This window comes from Vidua macroura, chromosome 2 (assembly GCF_024509145.1).
Source record: "Vidua macroura isolate BioBank_ID:100142 chromosome 2, ASM2450914v1, whole genome shotgun sequence".
In the NCBI taxonomy this organism is placed as follows: domain Eukaryota; kingdom Metazoa; phylum Chordata; class Aves; order Passeriformes; family Viduidae; genus Vidua; species Vidua macroura.
In genome coordinates this window covers 72,940,088-72,961,522 of record NC_071572.1, presented here as the reverse complement: position 1 = coordinate 72,961,522, position 21,435 = coordinate 72,940,088, and the positions used below count along the sequence as shown (strand labels likewise).

Genomic DNA, 21,435 nt, shown 5'->3' with positions numbered 1-21,435 from the left:
GTAAAAAGTAAGGAAGTCAAAACAAGCACAAAATTGTAGAAATACAAAACTTCATAATGGTTTAGACACAGATGCTTTAGAATTTGGAAAGGTCATCATAAACTCAAAAACGTACAGAAATGTCACTTTCTTCCAATAAGCTAAACACAAAGAAACATTTTCTGAAGAAATTGGAAGCTTCTGCTCAGTCTTTTAAAACAAAGGAAAAACTAGCAGTTGGCAGAGAAGAGTGAAGGAAAGGGCAAAAAGACTGAAGAACAAAAGTCTTCATGGACTGATCTTTGTTTTCCAGACTGTGCGTAAAAGCAATTTAACAAGTGAAGACATGAACATATTTGAAGATAATTTACTTTACCGGATCAAAACTAGAAGACAGTTGAAATAGCCAGAAGACCAGTTGAAGCATGTTGATCCTGTTCTAACAACATTCATTGTTGGGTTTAGTTTCTGTACTGACTGGAGTGCATTGTAGTATCATTGATAATACAGCTCTTTTTGTATGTCCTCTCTTTGGTATCTTTATCCCACACTGGCTTTTTGGGTTTTATCACCTCATGGCAGTTTCTCACTTTATTCTGCTTTTCACTAGTGCAAGATTACTGAGCAGGGCTCAGTTGTCTGCTGCATGGCACTGTCACGGGTCATCTTTGTAGAAAATAGAGAAGAGGAAGCAAAATAAGTCAATGGAAGAGTTTAGCTGGGTGGAGAGATGGGAAAGGCCAACAGCTCTGACATGGTACGCAGTAAGATCCAGCAAGGGGGAATTCAGAGCTTGGTTGTGAGGACATAAGGAGTGGTCAGAGCAGAGAAGTTAATCTTGTCAAGGTCTGCTTTACCTTGAGCAGTTAACTTCAACTAACTTGATTGGCCCTAAGGGTTTCTTAATCTGGATTTTTTTGACGCTCCCACACCTGTACCACGATATCGACTGTCAGAGTATTTTTTGTTAGCTCAGCTGCTTTCCTTCCCTGGAGACCTCCCAAAGAAGCCTTTCTTGAGGGCTTAATTTTCATAGTAAACCACACTCAGATGAGCAGCTGAGGACTCACCTGCAGCACATCCACTTGGACTTGGAGTTCTTTTTTCACAGGCCAGCATAATTCCACAAATTCAAAACATGTAAGACAAAGTATAAGCCAGATAACAAACCTAAATGCCTGGGATTGCTCTTATCAAACCTGCATTGCTCAGATCCCAGCTGCTGTAACAGGGATCAAGGCACCCCACTCAGGGGCATTGGCAGCATTTGTGGTATTGGAACCCACTCTTGGCTGCGTGTCTGCTTTGTCTACCTGCAGGACACGTGACTCGATGCTTTCTCTCTCACTTTCTTTGTGTATTTACACCTCTAGATGGGATTCCTCTTCCTTCTGGAGCTTGTCTCAGCAGAAAGGTTTCCTGCAGGGAGCTGCTGCCTGCTGCTTCAGTTCAGTTCTCATCCTGTCACTCCTACCGGAACCTGGGGTTGCCGCCTGCACCTGGGAAGTCCTCTCCAGCCCAGTTAGCTTTACTTCAGCAGGCTGAGCTGACCTGTTCTCTCCCCTGCCTTTATACCTCCTTAGCTGTGATTCGTATTTGGCTGCCAGGTTCACTAAATAGACTCTGGTCTCCATAATCTGGGAGTACCTGAGTCACCGGTGTTGTTGTTAAACCTTTAAAATGTGGAAAACACCTTACTCTGAAAAAAGCTGCAGGTACAACATGTTTCCCAATTTTATTTTGTTCTGTGACCTCCACTGAATCTGGTTCCTGCAGCTCCCTTGACCAGGTCTTTCCTTTTGCCTTTGCATGAAACCCTGTCATGGGGCCCTGTTTTATGGGGTGCCCAGGATGATTTCCTTGAGATCCTCTAGTCCAACCCCCCTGCCAAGGCAGGGTCACCTGGAGCAAGTTACCGTGTGCAAACAATAGAGCAGGAATGCATCCAGGTGGACTTTCAATGTCTCCAGAGAGGGAAACTCCATGGATCTTCATGTTCCAGTGTTCTGCATTCCTCAGTGTAAAGAAGTTCTTCGTCCTGTTTCGGTGAAACTTCCTGTGTTTTAGTTTATGGCCGCTGCTCCTCGCCCTGTCGCCGGGCACCAGAGGAAAGAGTTTGGCACCATCCTCTAGGCACCCATCCTTGAGATATTTATGTGCATTAACGGGATCCCCTCTCGGCCTTCTCTAGACAAAACAGGCCCAGCTCCCGCAGCTCCCTCGTAAGAGAGATGCTCCAGCCCCCTCAGCATCTTTGTGGCTGCTCCTGATTTCCCGTAGCTGCTAGTCCGAGCGATGTTTCCCCGCGAGAGGCGCGGGCTCCGCAGCCCGGCCCCGCTCCCGCCCCGCTCCCCGCGGGGGCCGCGCCGGCCCCGCCCCCGCCCCGCCTCCGCCCCGCGCGCGTGCGCCGCCCGCCGCCGCCGCGCAGGCGCCGTGGGGGCGGGCACAGGGTCCGGAGCGGGACCGGCGCGGCGGCCGCTCCCGGCGTCGTTCGCAGCGGGGCCCCGGCGCGGCCGGGGGGATGCGCCTCCGCCCGGCCCGGACAAGGGGACGCGGGTGGAGCGACGCCGCGTGCCAGGCCGGGCCCCCGGCTCCCCGCTGCCGCTCGTCCCGCAGCCCCGCGGCCGCGGAGCTCGGGGAGCGCCGCTGACCGGAGTCGCTCGCTCGGGCCCGGCTGGCCCCGCGGCGAGGGAAGGGAGGGAAGGAGGGAAGGGGGCGCGCAGGTAGCGGGGCGACCGCGCCCCGGCCCGAGCCCCCGTGGGGGCGGGGGCCGTCGGGGCGGCCCGGCCTCCCCCCCCCCCCCCCCCCCGTCCTTCCCTTCCTCCGGCGCCCGCGGGGAGGATGGTGATGGTGCAGCCGCCCGCAGCCCCCGAGCCGGGCCGGGGCCGCCCTCCGCAGGGGCTGAGGGGATGAGCCGTGCCCCGCCGGGGAGTCGCTAGCGAAAGGATGACCACTCCCGCCCTGCTGCCGCTCTCCGGGCGGAGGCTGCCCCCGCTGAACCTGGGGGCCTCCGCCTTCCCGCACCACAGGGCTACCTTGAGACTCTCCGAAAAATTTATCCTGCTCCTTATTCTTAGTGCCTTTATCACCCTGTGCTTCGGGGCGTTCTTCTTCCTCCCCGACTCCTCGAAGCACAAGCGCTTTGACCTGGGCTTGGAGGATGTGCTCATTCCCCACGTGGACACCAGCAAAGGGGGCAAGAACCTCGGCGGCTTCCTTATCCACGGGCAAGGGCACGACGAGCACCGGCACAGGTGGGTGCCTCGCTCGCCGGCAAGGGAGCGGGACTGGGTGACAGGGAGATCCCTTAAAATAGGTCCTTGCCGTGCTGCTGTCCCTCCTCTCACCGACATCCTCGTGTCTCCCCAACGTGTATCAACTTCTGAGCGCTCGCCTTGCGTCCCCCAGCTGCCATATGTAGCTGTGGCTCCATGTTGCCTTCCCCAGTGTGAATTTAGCCTTCTGACGAGCTAGAGCTGGGAGGGCAAATATGAGGTGTCCTCCAGAGGCTGATTTATTTTCTCACTCTAGCCAATTCCATGCATCAGCCATGGAAAGAAGGGGGTTAAGTTATGGTATTTGTGGAGGCAGTATAAGTGACTGAAAAACTGCCGCATCTCTTCTAGAGCTATTATGTGCTTACTCAAAACAGCTGCTTGTTGCTGAATAGTGCACAGGAACTTTGATCTGAAAAAGACTTCATGCTGTGATCCAGAGGCTGTCAGCCTATGACGTGCAGGACACAGAACTAGTGCAGATGGCACAATTGCCTTTTTCTGGCTCTTAAAATCACTTGCTCTGCTGTTAATCCAGACGATTGAAGGTGCCGGTGGCTGAGTTTCCTTAACTGTATTTGCCAGCATAAAGAAATCACAGATAAAATAAGAGTATCAAGGGTTAGATATGCTGTATCAACAGCTTATTGGGGGCCACCTAAAGCTTTGTGTGGTGCAAGCCTCTAAATGTTCAGGACTGGATCATGTGAAATTAAGCATTCAAAACGGAGGTAAAAAACCTTAAATGATGATTATGCAGTGTATTTGCTTCTAACATACTTCAGTTGCCTAAATCCTACCCTGCTGCCTGGATCTTAATGAGGCTGACAGTTCTTTCTTTACTGTCAAAGATATGTTAAAATATGATGGTGGGTGATAAAATACCTGCTTTTCCATACTCAAATTAGTAATACAGGGAATTTTAAAGAAAGGTTACTTATGCTGATAGTGTTCCTTTGAAAACAGCTTAAAATATATCTTACTGGCATAAGAATTATTTAAAAGTTATTTGTATGAGATAAAAAGGAGAGGGTTTAATTTACTTCTTTTTATTAATCTGTTATGAGTTATAAAGAATACGTGAATACTATGGTATTTTTCCTTAAGGCATCTTCGCTGTTGGATGTCTTGGGGCACTTACCATGAGCCCTTTCTCCCTATCTGAGAGGGCATGGGTACTTAATATTTAACAAGGACTTATTTTGTCTATGATGTTAATTGCTGGTGTGGTTAAACACTGCATTAAACATAGGTTTAGACAGTCTCTAATATGCCTTTGAAATTCTTGTCTTTCACTGTGTGTTTTTGTCGATGTTTTTTTTTTTTTTTTTTTTGGGTTTTTTTTGTGTGTGTGATCTTATTTCTTAGCTTCCCCAGTCCCTGTGGCACATACAGTCAAAATCAGTTTCTAAAATATAGGACACATGAAACAAAATGAAGAGTTCAGAAATGTTCAAAACTCCAGCTGTGGCTGTTGTATCTTGCGTTGCCCAGTAGATGGGCTGTAGAAAACAGGAGTCTCTTGATACTGATAGTTCATATGAATCCTTTCCAGGTTCCCTCTTTAGTTACTGAGGCCACAGCTTTAGGAATTAAGTACTTTTTTTTTGTGTGTCATGTGTAGATATGCAGTAGCTTACAGCTGTCAGAGCTAAATGCATTTTGGTTGTTTGGGATCTGTTCTTAAACAAAGTGGTTATCCTGACATCAGTTAACTGTCCTATGGTTCCTGTATTGCTATGGCTGTGTGTACCTCCCACTGCCCTCCGTCCAAAATTTCCGTGTTGTGTTAATTTTTTGAGTTATTTGAGCAAGAATACTTATTATTCCTGTTATTTTAGCTTTGCAAACCAGGCATATCTTAACTACTTAAAAAGCCTGCCTGCTTAACCTGCTTGTAAGACCCTTGTGTGAGTGTCACAGTATGCATTGTGAAGCAAAGTTATGTGCTTTACTTTTGAAGCAGCTTTGGCTGATTACCACAGTTTTATCAACGGGCTCTTTGCCATCAGCTTGGGGCTGATGTGGTTGTTTACCATAATGGAAAACACATGCTGCCATTTTCATTGTGGAGTTCTTTCTCCTGGATTGCAGGGACACTGACAGATGGTATTTTGAGAAAGTGTAGGCTCTTCAGTGGTGAGCTCTGGATTACTTACTGTTGCAGTTTGGGATGGAAAAATTTGTTCTGCTTACTATCAAGGGGTAAAGTCAAGCATCAGCTACTTTGTAAGTGTTGTTTTTTGGGTGAGGCAGAGGAGTTAAGTCAAGAAAAATTAACATAATCCTAATATGAAGGAGGATGGACCCTTCTGCAGTGCGAAGGGTGAGGATGGATTGACAAGCTGCATTTCCAGAAATTGAGGGCCTTCAGAACTAATTGGGTCAAAGGTCATTCATATGACGTATACACTTGATTATGAAGTGACAGATGTTTTGATTTAGTCACTAAAAAGGAAAGTGTTTCTTCCGTGAATGCTGGTATTGATGTCTATCAAATGATAAACCACACATCTTATTATACTGCTCCCTTGGCATATAGGTGATAATATTTTAATGCTCATTTTTCCTTACTCAAGTCTTTAGTTTTGTAGGCTACTGGAAAATATTTGTATTTCTATCTTCTAGAAAAATGCAGCAGTGATGTAGGTAGAGAATCATTGTACCAACCATACTTTAGTGTCGAGTGTGCAAACAATGGTTCCCACTGGACTTTCTCTGTATTCCTTGCATGCTTTCCCACTTCTTCCCCTGGGCACCCTTGACATTCTTGAGTGCTTTTGTTTTTATTGTTACAGTGGTTACCCCTTGCTGACATGAACTTTACATCTTCCATTAAACTGTTTTCTTTACTGCTCCTGTCTTTTGTTTTCCCCTTCCAGGCAGAAAAATTGAGGGGGGGGGTGTCCCTACTCGATTCCTGATGGTCTTAAATATTTATTCAAGAATTACAATATTCTTGCCTATCTATGGAGAAAAACACATTTATTCTAAGAAGATGGTTAAAATCTGGAAAACTGCAGTTTGTGTTTGGGAAATGGATGGGGCTGTATTGCAAGGTAACACTCGCTTTTCAGCTGTTTATTTCATCTGTAAGCTCTTCCTGCAGTGTAGTGCATGGGGAATGAGTGAGTAATGTTGGGAAGGTGTACCACAAATTTTTGCCTTTGAGAGGAGGGAGAGTGGAAAGGATTAGTCCAGGACTTAGGAAGATATGTGCATACACATATCACAGTTTTAAAAAATCAGTTTCATTTCCTGAAGATGAATTTCTTTCCATTTCAAATAGGATATTGCAGCGATTCTGGAATGAGAGCTGCACGGTTTTGAAGACACATCTTGCCAAACAAACTTGTGTAACGCCCAAAATTTGTTACATGATTTTAGATAACTGTAATTTTTCCCAAACTTCTGCATCTCTTGCCACACAAAGATACTTAAGGTGTTTCTGACTACCCAGTTACTTTTCAATTATCTGTGGTGTTTCATTCTTCAGTACCAGATCTAAAAGATAGCTCTGAAACTAAACCAAAACATTCTTAGAGCTTCTTTGCATCTGATGCAAATGAGTGAGAATGCAAATGCCCTGTAATCTCCTTGATTTCTCAGATTTTTTAAAAATAAGATTATCTGCAATATGTAAATTGAGAAGACTTGTTTCTTCAATGATGTGTCAAAGCAGCTGCTCTCTGTATTACTTGACAAAAGCTAAGGCCATTTCTGTGGTGAAAGTACATTAATCTTAGAGGCAACGAATAATGTAATTTTATGAGCTCATAGTTACTTTGTAGCAGCACTTGGACTGCTGCTGGGCAAACAGTTCAATCCTTCAGAAATTGTGAAGATGTATCTTCAGCTGATGAATTCCTGTGTATCACTTCAAGTCAAAATTTCTGTCTGTTTGAAAAAAACCCTCACCAACCCTCAAGTCATCAGGTTGACAGCAGCTGCTGCTAATACAAGTGCCCACCTCAGTGGCCTTGCCCTCTGTGTGGCAGTGGGTATAGATCAGTTTAAATCATGCTTTTTTACTCTGTTTCTGGAATGCTGAGGAATACTGACCGCTGTGTTATGCAAAGATGGAAGCTCTGCAGTCTGATATGATGAGTTGTGGGTCAGCAGCTGTATGGCAATAGCTGTATGCTCTTTCTTCTGTTGCTCAGTATGCGGTTGTCTCTTTGGTAGTAGCAGTGACTGTCTCTACTCTTAGGAGGTGAAAGTAACAAAAATTATTCTGAGATGCTTTTAGTCTTAATTTCTTCTTCTAACTTCTGCATTTTTTAAAAAAAGAAACATGAAAAGCTTAATATGCTTCTTTTGAATCCCTTTATCTTCTCTCATCTATATTAATTAGTTAGCTATAGTAAAAGTGGCCAGAGGAGATAATTTAGCTTCTATTATTCAGTGGGATCAGTGTCTTCTGCCATGCCATCGAGTGTAAATGTGCATAAAACTCTTTGCTCTTCCTTTCCAACTTTACTTGAGGCACAGTTCATTAATGAAATTAAGAGTATTTGCTATTGTGATTCAGGGAACCTGTTTTTTTCCCCTGAAAAATCAGGAGCCACTCTAGTGTCTGTACCCCAGCTCCCACTCCATTTAATTTTTCAGTGCATGAGATTGAGACTTTAGAGCAGAGTCCCCACAGACTCTCTGAAATGTGGGCACTGATTTTAAGCTGAGATGCTTGATCTAGAATCAAGGATTTTCTGGAGTGCCACATTCAGGAAATGCAACTCCTCATGGTGACATCTCTGGAGCCAGTGAGGGCAGGGTTGTATGTTCCAAGTCAGGCTTCAGAAATGTCTCGTATGTCTAGGGTGAAGTTGAGGTGTAACTGCCTGGTTCAGTCTTCAGCTGCTGAAGCTTCTGCAAGAGCACTGACCCTCTTTATATGAAGACTTTTCTTAGCTAGAGTTTTTAGTAGCCACACGTTATTCTTTTCTCTGGAGCCTGTGTTGAGAAGAGACTTGAGAGATGATGCTGGTACTTGAAGAATTATGGGAGTTTGATGTCTTCTGGAGTGCCCACATTATAGCCTTAAACATAATAGGGATTTTTCCTGAAGTTGCACTGGACAGTGGGAGAGGTGCCCTCTTGGATTATTCCTAAGGTTCTGCTGAAATTAGTGCTTTATGTTGTAGGCTGAGAAATGCTTTCAACTTTGAAATACAAAATGCAAATTTTAGACCATCTGTTTAGATGTCCTCCCTCCTCCCCCCACAATCTGCTGAGCAGCTTCCATCATATGTAGAGTGCTGCTTTCTTCATGTTCTCTTGCTGTACTCCAGTTAGTCAAAGTATTTCCTGTATTATGAAAGAGAGGAGTTGAGTGCTGGTATTCTTCAGTTCTTGCCCTTTCCAGTAAAAAAAAAAAGCTTGAACTTGTTGGTTTTCTGCATGCTCTACACTTTGTCTACATGATGGGAAACAATCAGGCGTGGGAAAACTGCAGAAAGCCTGCTGGCTGGATTTATGCCAGCTAGTGGGTGGAAGGCAGTAGCAATTTGGTTCATTTGGAGTTTTGTAGATTAAAATCTCAGAAGAACTTTAGCATAAATGTGGGTTGCTTGATGATGGTAGCAGTGCAGGCAGTAGTAAGCAGTATGGCTAGTTGTGGGCATACAGCACTACAGGAGTTCCCCCATCTTCTGGTCCTTTCAGTTTCCTGTAGTAAATACAAACATCTCAATCCTACTGGGCTAGTTCTGAGTTATGGGTTTTTTCTTCCTTACAACAAGTATTACCAAACTTGTAATTAGTTTTACATCCACGTGTGGTATGTGTACATATTTTGAAATAATTGAACTAAGGCTGAATATGGGCAAAGAGGACAAATTTTATAATGCCTTTCTTCTTATGTACATCCCTAAGAAGCCTGTAAAATTCTAAACATGGTCAGTGCTTTTATTCCAGCATCCTTCACTTTTAATTATTGCAGCTTTCAATGTTTGAGAAAAGTCTGGTCTCATGGGTAGGCAGTAGTAGTAGGCACAGTAGTTATTCAGGCTAACAGAGTAGTAACTTGGGGACACATGTTTGGGAATAGCTTGTGGGATTTGTTCTTTTCCCTTCATTTTCAGAAGCAGGCTCAAGTGAGTGCTGTCATCTGTCTTAATTCAGTAACTAGATTATCACTTTTTTACTCAATTAAGAGTTTTGTTGCAAGTAAACTGTGCGGAGAGGGGTGCTCAACAGGCCAATAAGCCAGTAAGGGGCAAGAAAGGGAAAAAAATAAATGCCTTTTTCCTGCCACCTCAAACCTTGAAATAAAAAATTGGAGTGCTCCAAATGTCCTGTATGCCTGTAACTGTTTTATTTAGAGTGAATACATGTATTCATGGAGGGGAGGATTGGGAAAAGTTTTGGTGACTAAGTTTTTGTCATATGTTTGCTCATAAAATCTGTAGGCTTTTGATTCCTTTTGTCTTTATGTTGTCTAATCTAGTGCCTAGTATAGAGCAAATTATGTAACTTCGTCTATTCACTCAAGGATGTGGAGGTTCTGTATTATTTTTGAGCTCTACAAATACCAAATGATAAATAGTGAGGGAGATAACTTTCCCTAGTAACTTCCATTCCTTCCACTCTTGTTTTTTAGAGTACCTAACCAGGTACGCTAGCCTTTCTAAAATTTAAAAAGGAAAAAAAAAAAAAGCAGAGAAGATAGGTTAATAAGTAAGCTGTAATATTCTTTTGTTATCTAGAGAATGCTTTTGAAAGGTCTTTCTGGCCTTGTCTCGGAAGCCAACAAACTTCATGTGGACGTAGCTCTCACTGATCCTTGGCTCTTCTCTCTTCCCTCCTTTTCCCCCGCCAATCAGTAGCAAAGGGTGACCTATTAGAATTACATTTCCCTAGCTTGTGTGTCCTGGTGCTGACGGAAAGACCTTAATTGGGAGCAGTGCTGAAGGAAGGATCACAGAGCCCAAGAGTAGCTTGTGATACTTCTGCTGCTGTTAGTCAGTCTGCACAAGTGTAATTTTGAGCCAGCCACAGCATGAATCTTCTGTTCTTCACTGATCGTTAAAGAAGGCTGGTTGGAAATGAATGCTGTGGTAAGGGAAACCTGGGTTTTGTGGCATAGCAGTAGCAACGGGGTGTGTTTACTGAAGTAGTAGAAAACATTGGGACAGAAAGCTAAAGGCTATTCATGTTTGAAATACAGGGGTGTGTTAGTTCTGTTTCTCAGAGGATTTATTTGCCCAAACATTGAATCATATTTGTCATTTTGTCTTGCTTTCTTTGTTCTTTTAAATATTTTTATGATGCACACCTGTGAACTGGATTACCTTGCATATTGTATTCAGCATGAGTTTTGTTAATGTTTGATGTGCTCTGTTACTTGTTAGTTAACTGTTAACCCACCAGAGGATTTTGGAAGTGCTTCCCCAGCTCCTTGCAGCAGCACTGCCATTGCAGCTTCCAGTGGCTAGCTAGCTATTTTCTGTGATTCTATTTGAGAGAGCAAGTTTGAGGTTTTCACTAGACTTAACATTATGTAATCTGATCAGTATGGCATGAGCAAAATTACAGTTTTAAGGGAGTGCACGCGACGAAAGTATTTTCTTGCTATATAAAGCTCTAACAGCTCCTCAATGAGATTACTTTGTGTCTGTTAACACCAGCATGCAGAAGTGTCAATTTTCACAGAATCCTAGAACGGTTTGGGTTGGAAGGTATCTGAAAGAACACCAATTATTAGCTCCCCTTCCAAAAGCAGAGACCCTTACACTTGACCAGTTTGCTCAAAGCCCTTTTGGCCCATGCCAAAGCCCTGGCCCTGAACACTTCCAGGGATGGGGTATCCACAGGTTTTCTGGACAACTCATTCCAGTGCCTCATCACCCTCAGAGTAAAGAATTTCTTCCTAACGTCTTATCTAAACCTGTTTCAGTTTAAGGCCATTCTCCCTTATTCTATCACTACACACCCTTGTAAAAAGTCCCTCTCCAGCTTTTTTGTAGGACCCCTTTTGGTACTGGAAGACTGGTAGAAGGTCTCCATGGAGCTCACTCCAGGCTGAATCAACCCCAGCTCTCTCAGCCCGTCTTCATAAAGAGCTGCTCCAGCTTTTTCTGTTTGCTAGTACCCATTTGGAAGTCTTTTGCATGATGACATTCATCTCAGCTGAGTTTTAGCAAGGTTTGCAGGTCAGCAAGGCATCTGAAGTTTGCACAGACAAGCTGTGTAAGTATTTTCTCAGTAATTTGTTATCATATCTCTCTGTGACCTGCTGACATGTTTTAAGGCTGAAGTGTACCATCAGGCCACTTAAGAGCAGGTGACCATCAGTGGTAAATCAGACTAATCCAATTTACTTTTTATTGGATCAACCTGAATGTACTTACAAAGGGTGAGAAAAACATATCGTTTGTGGGAGCAGTATATCCCTTAAATAGTTCAGTGGGAATGGGAAGATCACATCTTCTTGCTTTAATTGTTCTGCTGGATAAACAAACCTGTGGTGAATATACTGGGCTCTATTCCTGGTCTAGATTTGTTGGCTAGTAAGAATAGCTTACAGCCATGTGCTCTTTCCTCAGCAGATTTTTCTGAGTATGTTGCTATCTTTACCAATGTATTGCATTTGGAGGGCTATTTGCTGTTTTCCCAATGCAAGTTAGAGGATCTGCTTTTGCTTCAGAATACTTGCATCCTTTCTGCAGTATATTTAGAGAATCATAATCCAGAGCTGACTTTCTGGATCACAAACTTCCTGTTTGTTTTCATTACTTTTATGAAATAAAATTTGCTGTACACTTCAAAAACGAAACTTGAAAGAAAACCTGCCACTCTCTTGGGTTGTTTGAGATGGCAGTAGTGGGAAAGATGTTTAGAGAAGAAGGAAGTTATTTTCCTGGTTAAGATATAGTATTTCTTCCCCCTCCTTTTTTTTTTTCTTTTTTCCCTCACAGAAAGAAAGTATTTTGTCTTGAAAAAATGATAGCATGAAGTAGCTTGACTTAGAACTGTGTTTCTAGTGACCTTTTAAATCTCTTAATCAGTTTTATCTTGGAAACACTGATGACTATTTAATTCTAAACTTAATAATTGCAGATGATGCAAGCATGTGTCTGTTTTTCCAGTACTGTAATCACACATCCTTAGTTTCCTAAAGGCATCTGTTCTGTTGTCACTGGCTTCTATTTGAGTGGAAAGTGTTCTCCAAGTGATTAAGTAACACATGTAGTGAATTCTGAATTGCAATGCCCAGTGTTCTGGAGCAGAAAATATTGCAGAGGTGTAAGAGGCTCTTTGCATTGTGGAGTTCTGATGTTATAAGGAGTATAATGGAAACTCACATTTCTAATTTGTGAATAATTATGCCTTCTATAGACAATGGAATCCATTACAATTAAAATACTAATGGGTTTGTAATACAGACATTTTCCAATAAGTAGAAAAAAATCAGAACAAATGTGAGATAATGCAAGCAATTAAACAAAATTTTAACTTCAGTTTTATCACTGTCTTGCACATGATTTTAACTGGTTGTTACTATGAACTGTTCTGATTTAGATACTTAAAAACAGTCAAGCTGGATCTGCTAATTGTTACACTTGTAAAATTGCTCCAGATCCATGCAGTGAAAAGTTCAAAGAGTTTCACTCTTACACTTGTTTCTATGTGAAATGAATTACTTTTTCAAATCCCAGATGCTGGAAGGGAGTTTAACTGCTGTTCAGTAGCTGTCACATTGATAACTAAGAATTTTTTTAGTTTTGTATCATGTCTGGGAGCTTTGTCATTTTGAGGATCTGATACCTATGGAAGAATACCAAGGTATCTGTGATATCTATAAACTGCCCAGTGAGGTGGATAATCAATTGTCACTGCCATCATTTAAGTACTTGAATGTGAAACTTCAAAGCCAATGGCTAAGGAGATGACTGATACTGTACTGGCAGTTTTTATGAATAACTTCTGTATGAACTTGGTTCAGTATTTTCTTAAGGAGATAGAACATGATGATCGGAAATAATTCAGAGTTGTTAAACAAACAACCAACTTTGTTGGTAACCAAAGGAAGCTCTTTTGTGAAAATAAGACCAAAATCCACTCAAATCCCTACCCAAAACCTAACAATAAACCCTGCCATCACTCCATCATTCTTGGTATTCCTTAATGTGAAAAAGATTCCAGGCTCTCTTCCACCAGTGGTTTTTTTTTTTTTTTTTGTTCTTTCTGACTGGCTTTTACTTAGCCCCATGTTGGCATTGCAGTGTTTGGCAGCTGCTTGCTTGCCAGAGTAGGCAATGGGAACAGTTTATTGACTCACTAAGCCAAATGCCTGATGGTGACTTTGTTTTTGTGTGTGTTGGTGAAACAATGGAATTTTTGTGTTCGTGTTATATGATTGGGGTTCCATGTGAACCTCAGGTCCTTAGTTTGGTCCAGGTTTTATACATCTGTGATCTTTTGATAAGTTTGTTTTGATTTCCATAAATCACTTGAGCACTAATTTTATTCAGATGGATTTGCTGTTGCAGTTAAGCATCGTTGTTTGCTTGACACCCTGTCTCCCCTCTTCAGACATAATTTTCTCGGAATAGCATCTGGCCATCACACTACAGTGGGACTAGATCATCCAGTCTACTGCTATTACAAAGAAAAATGAGGCTTGACATATTCATGTCAATTTGGCAAGATGCCCAAATCATTATGCTCAATGAAATATGTGACATTTCAAGTGGGAATGTAACCTGCAGGAACACTTGCCAGAGAAGCTTGAGGCAGTGCAAAGAAAATGCCACCCTTACTTGGGCTGGGATGTTCAGATACTGACACAAGCCACCTGATGAGTACCCATCACAAGATTGTGGCTTAGGTCATTAAGATTATTCATTTTCTTAATAATTTTTCACTCTCTAGAATTTGGTGGTAGTGGTGGTGATCCTGGGAAAATTTAAAGAACCTTTTGAGTTTAAAAGGAAAAAAAAATCCAAGGAAACATATATGGAACTTCCTTTCGTAGAGTAGCAAGTGAACCAACCAGCAACTAACCCGAACTCCAAAGCAGTGTGTGTCACTTTTGAGTCAATTGTAATTACTTGCTGTTCTTTGGTTCTCTAGCAAATTTGTTTTGAACCTTCATGGATTCATAATGTGAAATTTTTAGGAAAAAAGCAGGCTGTGTAATATTGTCTAGTGTTTTAGTAACTAGAAAATATACGGAAGCATAAAAAAATCTAAGTACTCCTTAAATATGATACTTAACAAATTCTATATCTGAATTCTTTAAAGAAGAAAAAAAATTCCTGGAGCCTGTACAGACTGTAAGTAGAGTTCTTCCAAGCTGTCTTGAAAAAATTGCTTTAAACTCCATCAGCCATAACCTTGCTCTTTCTAGCTTTAAAGTGTATTCAGTAATGTTTAAAATAGAATGTCTTTTGAGATTTCAAAACTCTTATATTTACATCAAACTGTTCAAACACATTTGTGGAAGATGGTTTTTGGTTTTGTATTTTATTTTCAGTTTCTGCTTTACCTTTCCTTTTTATAGAATTGTTCATTTATTTTTAGCAATTTGACCCTAATGCTTTCAGTTCAGTGCTCAACAGTTGAAATACAACAGGGCAGTGAAGTGGCAAGGGCTATGCAGTGGCTCTCTATTCCAGAACTTCTAAAACAGCAGCATCATCTTCTATGTTCTTAAGAGATGGAAAAGCCTGGGAAGGGAGGAAAGGATAGGAAGAGTTGGATTGAAGTGTAACCCAGAATTTTTTCTTGTATTCCTTTATACCAACCTCCTGGGGGTGGCTTTTTGATGCTGAATTGTATCCCCATTCATCTGTTTAGCCCAGAAATAAGTTTTGCACCTTTAAGCTAGATCTGAGAGTGAAGAGGGGGAGAAGAAGCCGTGGAATGTCTGAGGTGGCTGTATTCAAAAATATAGGGATAAGAGCTTCAGCCTCCTCTCTCAGGGATGGTCTTGTCTGCAGCACGGACAGCAGGACAGAGCTCTCCTTTGCTTTTAGTTAGTTTTTTTGCTAGCTGAGGCAGAGGAGTTCCCTAGACTGTGGCTTTTCTTTTTCTTGGAATTGATGAGCCTTGCTTTGGACCAAAAACCCAGAAAAACACCAGCAGCTCACAGCTGTAGCCTACTGGGGCCTGGGACGCAGCATTTTCCAGCACCAGAGGGACGGATAAGAGACTGAGCAAGCCAAGCCACACCCCATGAAAAGGACTTTCTGAATTTGCCATCTCTTCAGAATAATGAGAAGTTTCATTGTTTAATATCATTAATTCTTCCATGTTTTGAATGCTTTGCTTGTTAAATAAACAGGTTTTTTTCCACTTTTCTTGAAGGAAATTTTTGTCTCCCAAACCAGGTAAGGGAGGGGCTGCTTGAATTTGCTTTCTAGAGGGACCCCTTTAAGGGTTTGCTCCCTAAATTTGCCCTAAACCAGAACAGCCATGCTGTTTTTCACATCACAGCCTTTGCCCCAGCCTTTTTCCTACAAAGGCTTGGTGTGGTCCTGGAATGTGTTATGGTGATGGATGGGTAATACTGCCTCTTTTAATCTGTTGATAATGTCTGAACTGTAACCTCTGAGAAGAAGCAATGAGTAAAAGGCTCCATAAAACTAAAAAAAAATCCTCAAGAAAGGAAGTTTCATTAGGCTTTGACAGCTGTCTTAAATACCATGTTTTGTGTTATTTATTTTGCCCCATACCTTCTTTCTGGAATCCAAAATGGTGACTGATAGTGACATAATATTTATTGGGGAGGGACTAAAACTTCCGTTTCCTAGTCTGAGTGCTTAATTTTGCAGTGTCTTTACTTTAGGGTTGGAAAGAACTTCTAGCTAATATTATCTTCCATGCAGAATATTGGCTGCAAGGACATGACCTTTTGCCAGACCATTAGTCTTGAGAAATAGTCTGTCTTTGAAATTGCCATGGGTGAGTGTTTGGCATCTTCTGCCATGCATAGAGGTTCTTCAAGCAGGAGATACACAGCAGTTATTTACTGGCTCATGCAGAGAGCCTAGCCAGTTAGGCAATTTACTGTGGATTAATGTGCTTACCAGCTCAAGGAGTCCCTGCTGGCCTGCAAGGTATAAGGTAGGAAAATACCAGCCTCCTTTGATCTTGGAGTGGGTTGATTCTTGATCTGGCTGAGTCAACATGTTCCAGCTCCACTTTTTTCTCAGCTTTTATGCTTCTTTTAGTCAATATTTTTCTCTTTAATTAAGTTAGTGTCTCATCAGTTACGCTTTTTCTTACCTTTTGTGGCTTACAGCAATGAGAGAATCCTCTTATAAGGTACCAGTTTATTTTTGGAGGCACTCAGCCCAAGCTCTCACTGGATTTTTGGGTAGTAAAAGAGTAGAATTCTTGGTTTGGTGATCTTGGGATGCATGCTTGTTTACTCTGGACCAGTGTACTTGAAACTATTAGATCTGAACTCAAAATAAACATGACTTGGTTGCCTACAGCCAGTGAAGTGAAGGAAAGGGTTGTGGGTCTTTTTCCATTTCCAAAACTTTCATTAGTCAAATAAACAGTGTTACCGTGCTTGAGACATCTCTTTCTTAATTATGTGCTGTTATAGTGTGGATGTATTTGTTAGTGAAATGAACTCTTTTTCATGAATGAGATAAGAACGTTGCTATAATAATTTTAAGTAATGAAACAGATTTTAATTTAATCTTGAAGGAATCAAACATGTAACTACAACTATCCATGAATTGCACTTTGTTGTTGGGAGTTCAGGAAGTTGTATGTGGTGGTGGTAGAGGAAGAAGAAATTAGACTTTACATGCTGGATGCATATATTTTTTTATTCTGCAAATGAACAGAGGAAGGCAATGCTGTGTACTATGTACTGTTTCTAAAGCTCTCTGAAAAACCTGAGATTCTATTGTTGAAGACAATTCAAAGATCAAATGCTGAGACATTTTATGCCCCCAGCTCTCCCATTGTTCTAGATTCATGTTTTGGGCTGTGGTACTTCTGTGTGTTTTGGTAATGTCAAGAGTAGTTTGTATCCAGCTCATCTGCTGCTGCATACTTCTAAAGCCTGTATATGTAGCTTGTGAAACATGCTAGTATTAGAAGTATTTCACTGATACTGGAAATAGCACTGATAACTTTAAATCAGCATTTTATTACATTAGCTTAATCTGTTAATCTGTTAATACTATGAAAAGCATACATGGTAGTTCTAAATGTACATATTGCTGAAACATTGCTCATTTGCTGTATTTTGTTTCACTTCTTGTGTCCTGACAATATTTTGATTGCAGATATACATTAACAAAGATTTGCTCAGCAATTCCTGAAGAATGCCAAGTCATCTTTGGCTGAATTATTTTTAATGTGTTAAGAGTAGTTTACACATCATAGTTTCTTCTCTTGTACTTTTTCTTTTTGCATTCTGTGGTGTCCACTGTCATGATGCTACCTACCATCCTTACTTTGTTTATGGGTCAATGATTCCTTAGACTACATCCTGGGTTTTGCTAGCTGAGATGGCTGTCAACAGTGTTGTTTACTCAGTTGGGAAGACATTTCAATTGGGAAGGTATCTTTTGCAGAGTGAAACTTATCATTCATATTTTGTCAGTTTGCTCATGGAATGGAGCAAATGAGCAAACTCCTGCATAATTTGTGGCAATGATATCTATAGTCTTGAAGATATTCAGAAGCTATCTGGACATGATCTTGGGCAGCAGCCTCTAGGTGACCTTGCTTGAGCTGTGGGGTTGGATCAGATGACCTCCAGAGACCCCTTTCCCCCTCAACCTTTCTGTCATTCTGTGATGAGGACTGTTCTCATCTGACATGCAAATACCTGCTTTCCATATTCATAGATGTACTGAGTAGTCTGAGCCTTGCATTGTTAGGTTTTTTTTGGATGGGGATTTACTAACCTAGCGTTGTTTTTCTGGCCTTTTTGAAAAGGCAGAAAACCAACATCCAGTTCATCTGTCTCCTGAATCAAAATTGCATATTTTATTAGCAGTGGGGATTATTGTCATGTGGAAACTTATTAAAAGCACCTGGAAGGCTAAATAATTTGTCATATAGTTGTCTCTTATCCTCTGCTTTACTGACAAGATTAAAGAACTTTGGGAGTAATGAGACAGAGTTTTGCTCTGTGGAAACAGCGCAGATTAGACTGTACGTCATGATTTCCAGGTATTTTGTTGCTCTATCTTTAGTTACTGTTGTGGCTGATTTGCTTAGTGGAGAGGTATAAAGCTTTGATGTTCTTTGCTTCTGACTAGTCCCAGTGGTACAGAATGGGTGAAGAACTTCTATTTCTGTTTTAGGTAATGCAGCATTCCTGTTAAGTATATCCACACTGCAGCCTGTGTCATTTTATATGAAAACCTTTTGAATCACAGTGTATGTACTATATGTGTGTATGTGTGTGTATGTATTTCCACCCTGAAACAAGGACACCTGTGTTTAACAGCACAACATTGCCTGCAGCTCCTGTCCTGTCAGAGCTTTTCTTATGACATGTCACATAATATATTCTGGAAACTATTGATATTTGGAGACTGAGTTCGAACTAATTTTTTTTTTTTTTTTTTTTTAATGTTACTGTTGTTGCCCTGTAATTCATCCAGTTTCTGCAGATCAGGGCTGTGTTTTAAACTGCTGCCACGTAGAAGGAAGGGAGTGATCCTGCCAATCTTGCACTGCAAGGCTCTGTGTCTTTCAGACAAATCCAGTGCTGCTGCTGTGCCACAGTGAGTGTGCTCATTGAGCAGCACTGATGCTGTGTGAGCCGGGAGGGTTGTGCATAGTGGTGTCCTGGTGGCAAGAGGAACAAGTCAGGAGAAATTGTTCTAGGCCTGTGTTTGGACAGAGCTGCATACCCTAGTAGTGTTGATCCCCCATAACAAAGAGCTTGCCTCACTTTCCTGTGGGAGATCCCAGGATAGTCATCCTCCTCTTTCTCTTCAAGCTCTGCCATACAACATTTCAGTGCAGGGCTTATGGCACTGTGCATGTTGAGTACTATTCTGATTTTAAACACATTGATAGACAGGTGTCAATTTACCATATAGATATACGGTAACAATTATTGTTACAGGAGGAAGATAAATCTGAGCAATGTGTGTGAATTTCCAATGAGATATTTAAAGCAGTGTTGCTTCTGGGATGTGCAAGGCAGCTTTGGCTGGGTGATTAAAATAGCATTATGGGAAATGTGGTAGCTTGAGTTGACAGAACATCTGTGTGAGGGTAGTCGCTTCCTTAGTGCTCTGTAGGACCTGCCAGAGGGTTTCCCATGCAGAGAAGCCTGTTACCATCTGCTTACCTGAAAGTTTGCCATCTCTGAGTCTGCATTATATGCCACTTGCTACTTTTACTTTGTAACAGCCATTCTCAATTTATGTGTTTTTTTGCTGTCAACTTGCTTGGTATTTGAACAATTAAGAACTTTCAGACTAAGACCATACCAATATCATGGCTATTGATTTAAATTGCTAACTTTCTCCAGCTGTTTTTCTTCTGTTGGTGAGAGTTTTGGTTGCTTACTGCTAGAGATCAGGCTACCGAGGAGACTCAAGAGTGTAAAAGGAGGGAGCTACTTTATTTACTGTGTAGCCGTTTTGAACACAGACATCAGGAAGAGGATATTCCTTCAGTTAATATAGTTCTCATTTTCCCAGTGTAGGGGGTGGGAAAAGGCAAGGAAGTATCTGATTAGGAATGGGAGCCTGGAGTGGAGGAGTGAGATTGAGCCAGGGCTAGCAGAGGATCTTGGTGGTGGTGAGGAGCAGCAGTTTATTTCTTTGAAAGTTGAGATGGAAACCGTACTTGGAGCAAAATAGACGAGGGTAGGATAACTCTGAAATAGTGCTTTTTGGTTTACTTCTCTTTTTCCCGAAGTAGAAAAAGATTATTGTTATCTCAGGTGTAAGAAGGCATTGGCTGAGTGAGATACGAGAGACTAATCAGAGGCCTTGGGGAGAGGAGACATTTGGAGGAAGTTGATAGTCAGGAAGGCATAAATAAAATTTAAGATGGTGGGGAGTGACTCTTGCTGATGAAAGAAGCGGAATCAGTGGGGTCAGCTAGAGAAGCAGAGACCGTACGGCTGAGTGATGGAATAGATGGAAGTGATAGTAGGGAATGGCCATGGATAATGGCCATGTGAATTTGTGTGCAGAAAACACTCTACTTATACCTTGGGCCTTAGTTTAACACCCCTGAACATGCAGGTCTAAACACTTTGAAGTTCATTTTCTGTTCTGCTGTGTCCCCAGACATTTAATCTTGACTATATTCTAGCCCCAACATCGGTGTTTGGGCAGTCAGCCATTTAGGAGACCTGATTTGGCCTGAAACAATCCATAATTTTTCAGCTGGCTCAGCTCACCACCGGCTGAATGGCTTGTTGCCCAGTTTCCTGAGTACCAACATAAGGAGTAAGGGAGCTTGCTTTTACAGGGCCACTAAAACTCTGAGAAAAGAATGATTTGCACAGAGATGGTGACCAGTATAAGGAATATAGGATTATAACATCATTTATCTGTAAACCAATATTTCAGCTGTTACAGTTGATCATTCTAGTAATTCTCAGTCACACATAATCAGTCTTTAACCTACCAAATCAGCAGCATGTATAGACATCCAAGCATCCTTACGTGCCACTTTTTGTTTCTGCAGAAGTGCTAGTTTTGTAGCCATAGATGACTGGCTTGTGACAATGCCAGGGAAGCAGTGGGCTTTATCTAGCTGGTGATCAGCAGAGGGGACCCATGCTGATGGTGTGCAGCTCTAACTAACCCAGGGATATCTTCTTACTATACAGGTTAACTTCTCAATCTCAGGTGTGCAGTGAAGGCAGTATTATTCTGCAGCTGGAAGTTGGGTCTGCAGATTGGGTCCCTTCTGAGTTTGTCGGAGAAGAGCTTCCCAAAGCTTAACCTGCCAACAAGGCTTGTGCATGCATTGGTGATCTGTGCCCTAGGTGTTGTTTCAGTTGTCCAATTACCATTTATCTCACCACGTTTTTATCCAATAGTCCTCAGTTTCTAGCAAATCCTTGCCTTATTGCTGTTGGGACCTTTCACTTGTCAGTAGCTAAGTATTAATCAGCTTAATTATAATGTGCAACTGTAACTGGAGTCTCTTTTAATTTTTTTGCTGCGAACTGATATGTGTGAAACCCTGTCAAGGTATTTTCTCTTCCTCTGTTATTTATATA

General features: G+C 41.9%; 1 protein-coding gene across 5 annotated transcripts in view; it reads left to right on the top strand.

Moving 5' to 3' along the window:
* The first annotated feature begins 2,536 nt into the window (after positions 1-2,536).
* Positions 2,537-21,435, top strand: part of MAN1A2 (mannosidase alpha class 1A member 2) — a 143,991-nt gene continuing 125,092 nt past the window's right edge. For all 5 annotated transcript variants that reach the window (XR_008436046.1, XM_053972127.1, XM_053972128.1 and 2 more), the window contains exon 1: positions 2,537-3,233. Coding sequence is in view for 4 of the 5 variants with exons in the window: in XM_053972127.1 (XP_053828102.1) it covers positions 2,926-3,233 (308 nt within the window). In the remaining variant the exon portion in view is untranslated. The remainder of the gene's footprint in view (positions 3,234-21,435) is intronic.